The 6,000-nt window shown below is 53.0% G+C and overlaps 1 protein-coding gene across 1 annotated transcript in view; it reads right to left on the minus strand.

Annotated features, from left to right (window-relative positions):
* The window catches only part of ROCK2 (Rho associated coiled-coil containing protein kinase 2), a 92,643-nt gene extending 87,922 nt beyond the window's left edge, over positions 1–4,721 (minus strand). Inside the window, exon 1 of the mRNA XM_070428685.1 lies at positions 4,135–4,721. Within this exon, the coding sequence (XP_070284786.1) occupies positions 4,135–4,275 (141 nt within the window). The 5' untranslated portion in view covers positions 4,276–4,721. The remainder of the gene's footprint in view (positions 1–4,134) is intronic.
* Between the last annotated feature and the right edge of the window lie 1,279 nt (positions 4,722–6,000).

Here is a 6,000-nt window from a genome sequence, read left to right on the forward strand (position 1 = left end):
TATTTGGGAAGTACATAAATATCTCTTCAAGCAGGGATATATTTCTACAGGTAACTCCTGTTACTTAAAAAAGAATTGTTAGTTCATTCAACAAATATTTACAGGACACAACAATAGGAAGACAAAAAAAGATACATCTCCTAAAAGAGCCTGTGTTCAACCCATTAAACAAACTAAAAGAAAAACAAGAAGTGTGTATATAAGAAGACAACACTTAATATATTAAGCATTCCTCATCACAATCACCCAGGTCATTAAGATGAAACCAACCCTGCTTTCTGTTTCCATCTACATAAAGCATTCAGGAGGAGGCTCTGCTATTCATTTCTATGGCATAAAAAACAACCCCAATAATGAATTGTTAGAAATTAGTTCCAAGTCTATAATCTCTTTAAAATAATAAAGGAAATTAGACATTGACTACTAAGTGATCAATTAACTATAAGAAACAATTGTAAAGCCCTTTGATATCTGAACAACCCACATCTCACCAAAATGAACCAACAAACCATGTAACACTCTTGGACTTAGAAACATTCCCCAAAAGATTATCAATGATGGGCCAATAATAATCTTAATATTTCCATTTTGTCACACAAACACGTGTGTGAAGATAAATGCTAACCACTGTGACCCAAATGCTTTCCCAAAAATAAGTGAGGATCATTTGGGACAACCAACTGCAGAATTCACAAATACGTCTCTATAGGTTAATCATACTTTAAAGAGGGGAGCGGGGGAGTACAGATGAAAGGACAGGAGAATGACTCCAATCAAGGATAAATAAGAAGAGACTTAGTAGAATTCCAAATATCACCATGATTTCACATCAATTTAAATATTAAGCTTCATATAAGCTAACCTACCAATGCGAAATGTTACTTTGTGTTTTTTCCCAAAAGCTATAATAAAATTGCTCTGAGTCACTTACATTCTCTTCATCAGTAACCCTTATCACTAACAGCTCATATATGTTTTTTAATGTCAGCACAGAATAGGATTTTAAATATAGCTGTAGAATAGTATTTCCTGAAGAAACTCAAAGAGGCCCCAATGGAGACCAAATCCATAATCATTACTCTTTCTCTCCCCCACCCCCAAACACCACTCTCCAAAAAGAAATTTTTATGACAAGAACACAGTTATAAACAGAGGTTCCCATTGATGTTTCTAATACTAATACTTAGTCAAATCTTCTGATAAAATTTCTGTATCCCTGCTTCATACTTTCCATCAGCCCTGGCCAGTGTTGACTGGAGCCTAGTCCCAAAGTGTTTCCGGTGAACCAAAGGTCACAGGTTCTATTCCCAGTCAAGGGCACGTACTTCCCATCCTCCCTCTCTAAAATCAATAAACACATATTAAATTAATTAATTAATTAATTAATAAACAAACCATTATAGTACTAAAAGAAAATTCAGGTATATGATATCATAATCTCGGTCATGGAGAATGTCCTAAGTATGACATCTAAGTCAGAAATCACTCTATGACAGTGATGGCGAACCTTTTGAGCTCGGCATGTCAGCATTTTGAAAAACCCTAACTTAACTCTGGTGCTGTGTCACATATAGAAACTTTTTGATATTTGCAACCATAGTAAAACAAAGACTTATATTTTTGATATTTATTTTATATATTTAAATGCCATTTAACAAAGAAAAATCAACCAAAAAATGAGTTTGTTGCCCTAACCGGTTTGGCTCAGTGGATAGAGTGTTGGCCTGCGGAATAAAGGGTCCCAGGTTCGATTCCAGTCAAGGGCATGTACCTTGGTTGTGGGCACATCCCCAGTGGGGAGTGTGCAGGAGGCAGCTGATCGATGTTTCTCTCTCATCGATGTTTCTAACTCTCTATCCCTCTCCCTTCCTCTCTGTAAAAAAGAAAAAAAAAAAAATGAGTTCGAGTGTCACCTCTGACACGCATGTCATAGGTTCACCATCACTGCTCTATGAGAAGACTGATAAATTTGACTACATGAAAGTTTCTACTATTCATTAAGTATTTAAAAAAAAATGACAAAGCATGTGTACAGTGTAATTTTACTTTTCTTACATTTTAATTTTTTTAGACATAAATTTATAGCAAAATGTTAACTTAAACAATGGCTATCTCTATGTGAGGAGACTATACAGGGTGGGGCAAAAACAGGTTTACATTGTGAGTACACAAAAGAGCTTACTCTTGTATTATTATTTATTACTTATAGTATTATTTCCCATACAACTGTAAGCCTGCTTTTGCCCTGCCCTGTAAACAACTAGAAACAGCAATGACAAAGTCTGATGTCAACTCTCATACCAGTACTATGTCACCTAACCAAAGTGAAAAGTGTGTTGGCTGTACATATTGATCACTGCTCATCAAATGAATGGACCAAATTGTTTCCTGAGCATGTGTAATGTTTCATTTAAAAACCACCTTAATTTTGATAATTTAGAAAACACTTTAATAAAAGAGAATGTATATTATATGTACAAACAGCTTAGGTTCAAGCTCAGAATAACCCTAATAATTATCACTAACATCAGTTAAAGACCCCAAAAATGAAGTATAAAAAATTTCTTTCTGGGATTGAACCTGATGAATACTTGAGATTTGCTGTACTATTTTTAACTGAACTTTCTGGCCTTAGGTCAAAGTTTTGCTAGCAAAATACCACAGTGAACATGCTGGGAGTGAAGCCCAGTCTCTGCTTTGGCCAATCCTTCCCCCAACGGAAGACGCCTACAGGCTGTCCAGGGTGTCACGACCCCAGGAAAACACACCACCAACACACTCGTGTGAAAACCAGTGAAAGAAGACGTCGGCCGCCCTGACAGCAGACAGTAGCACATCCCAGTCTGCGCGCTGGGTGTGCGCCCTCCGGCCCGTTCCTGCACTTTGGCCAAACAGCACTGAGTCACTCTGCAAACGAGTCCAGAAACCTCAGAGAACAAGCAACTGCTTCTGAAGAAAAGTCCGTCCCTGGAAAGGGAGGGACGCCTTTTTTCTCATCAGATAGTCCTGGGCTTCTCCCAGCCGGAGGAGGACTGAGCAGGAGTCCTGGGAGAGGCTGTGTAAAAACAACGTAAGGCTCACCACCCGGACCCAGGTCCTCCAGCGCTCATTTAACAGGCAGCGCATCCTCCCCGGGAAAAGCCCCCACCCCGTCCCCACGGTCCGTGCAGCACCGCCGCCTACCCTCAGAGAATGAGAACGGGGCACGCTTTCTCCGTGCGTTTCTAATCTGTAAAAACACGGTCCTTTCTTCATCAGGAGCTGCCCATCTGGATGTCACAGGCCCGGGGGGAGAGAGATACAGTGAAAAAGATTCGCTCCGCTCTGAAATCCAGATTGACTCTCTGGCTCTGGCGCTAGCATCTCAGGCAGTGGTTCTCAACCTTCCTAATGCCACGACCCTTTAACACAGTTCCTCATGTGGTGGTGACCCCCAATTTCATCGTTACAAATTGAACATAATGAAAGCATAGTGATTAATCACAAAAACAATATGTAATGATATATGTGTTTTCCGATGGTCTTCGGCGACCCCTGTGGAAGGGTCGTTCGACCCCCAAAGGGGTCGCGACCCCCAGGTTGAGAACGGCTGACGGGAAACCTAATTTACAGACATTAACATGCACGAAATTGCAACTATGAATGTTCCAAGGCAACTGAGAACAGGCAACCCGGCGGAGAGCGCGAGGGCAGCTCTTTGTCGTGCACCCCGGGCAGGTGGGCGCTCCCACCGGGGGCAGCGCCGGCTCTCCCCGCCGCCGGGACCCAAGGCCCGCGCCGCGCGACACCCTCTCACACGGACTGGTCTGGGGGTGCAGGGCGGCGACTCGCCGCCCCACCTCCCCACGCCGAGCGGGTGGGAGGGAAGGAGAAAAAGGGTGTTTCCTCCCCGCGCTCCCAGAAAGGGGCAGCCGGGTCTGACACCAGCTCCGGGGGTCCGAGGAGGGCTCCCAGGTGGGCTCCCCTCCCGGAACCTGGTCGCCAAAGCGCAGGGTCGCAGGCCCGGCTCGGCCCGGCTGCCGGAAGCGGGGCAGGGTGGGGCGAGACCTCCCCCACGGATGGGTGGGCACCGAGAGGTGGACGGAGGGAGGACGGGGGTCCGAGCCATCGCGGGCAGGGCTCCGGGCCACCTACCAGCAAGCTCTCCACGTTGATGGGCGAGCGCGGGTCCCGGATCAGCGCCTCCAGCTTCCTCTGGCGGCTCGCGCCCGCCCCGTCCCCCGGCACGTCCTCGGGGGCGCCGGGCATTTTCCCCGTCGGCGGGGGCCGGCTCATGCCGCCGCCGGGCCCGCACTCCCGCTCCCCGCGCTCGGCCCGGCCGCCTCAGGGCCTAGCGCCGCCCCCGAACCGCCGGCTCCGGGCGGGGCTCCGCCCGGGCCCACCGCCGCCTCGAGCTCCGGCTGCGGGTCTCAGCGCCGGTCCGGGGCCTGGGGCTGTCCTAGGGGCCGGTACGGCCCAGCCCGAGCGGCGAGGAGCAGGCGGCGGCGTCCCCGCCCCTCAGTCGGATTCGCGCCGCCCGGTCCGCTCGTCCGCCGCGAGCTCGCACCCTCCGGCTCCGAGAGCGCGAGCGGGGAAGCGGCGCCGCCACCGCGGGGCCCGGGAGCCCCGCCCTCTGCGGCTCCGGGAGGCTGCAGCCCAGGTCAGACCGCTACGGCTGCCGCCAGCCCGCGCCCATGACCGCGGACGCCTCGGTCCCACCAGCCCGCTGCCCCCTCACACTCCCGCGCGGCGCCCGTCTCCGGCCGCGCGCAGCCGCTACCCACAAGCCCCTCGGCCCGCGGCCGCCGGCGCGCGCCCGCTAGCCCCGCCCCGCCCCGCGCGCGCCGCCGCTGGCCCCGCCCCGCCCCGCGCGTGCGCGCGCCCCGTCCTGCCCCGCCCTGCGCGTGCGCGCGCGCCTCGCCCCGGTCCGCGGGCCGCCGCCGCCTCTCGCCCCCTTTCCTCCTTTTTTTTTTTTCGTTTTCTCGGGTCTTCCCCGCGGAGCGTTTCTCCATTTCGAGCCTCCCTTCTCCCCCGCTGCCTCCTCCCCTTTTTTGCGTTCTCCGAGGGTAGAAGGCCGGGTGTGGGGTCACCGCCCGCCTTGACCCGCCGAGTTCCGCGCGGGGGAGGGGAGAACGCGCCCCGGACTCGGACCGGCCGGCCGCTCCGCTCCCGCCAGACCCGGCCCGGACGGGCTTCCCGCAGGCTCAGAGGCCGGCCCGCCCACCCCCACCGGCCCGACCCGGCCCGACCCGACCCGGCCCGCAGCCGCTGTTCCCGGGGCGGGGAGGTGGCGGGGTTGGGTCCGCGCCCCCCACCCCCCGCCGGCCCGGCTGACTCAGCGCGCAGCTATGCGGGTCTTGCATCACCCGCGCCAAAATCATAGCGGCTGCTAGTCGCTGCCGAGCTCGGCGCTCGCGAGGGGCCTGCCCGGGCCGGGAAGATCGCCCCGGGAGGGCTGGGAGGGTGCAGTGGGAGTCGGAAACGGGAAGAGAGAGGGCCGGCGGCTGGAATGCTGGTCCCGGGGCAGGCGGGCCTGGCCGCGTTCCCCTGGCCCCGGGGCACCCGTCCTGGAAGCCCGAGAAGCGCTCTGCGCCTGCCCTGCAGCCCTCTCCCGGCCGGGCTGCACCCCTAATCACAAGACCGCAGGGCAGCAGAAAAACAAAAACGCTTTCCCTCTGCAAGGCCTCCGCAGGTCCTTGACTTTTGGGGGGCGGAAGAGGGGCGGTTATAGGGGCCGCTCCTCCACATTCCTGGCCCGTGCCACTGGCCAGGTCCACCCAGGGCGCAATCGGAAAAATATGTGCCAAGAGCTATAAAACTGTTCATTGAACCCTTTTGACCCAGTAAACCCATTTAAGGAAGTACATTTCTAAGGAAATGATCCAAGGGGGAAAGGAGGGAGGAGGGGGGACTGGATAAAGATGTTTATAGCGGGGCTATTCAGAATGGCCCAAACCAGAATGGACCCAGGGGTCCAGCCCCTGGGGAGGAATCCAAACCAGCTCCGCCACATGAGCAGAG

The sequence above is a fragment of the Myotis yumanensis genome, unplaced genomic scaffold, assembly GCF_028538775.1.
Source record: "Myotis yumanensis isolate MYYU_CA2020_CCGP unplaced genomic scaffold, mMyoYum1.0.hap1 SCAF_11, whole genome shotgun sequence".
NCBI classification, from domain to species: Eukaryota; Metazoa; Chordata; class Mammalia; order Chiroptera; family Vespertilionidae; genus Myotis; species Myotis yumanensis.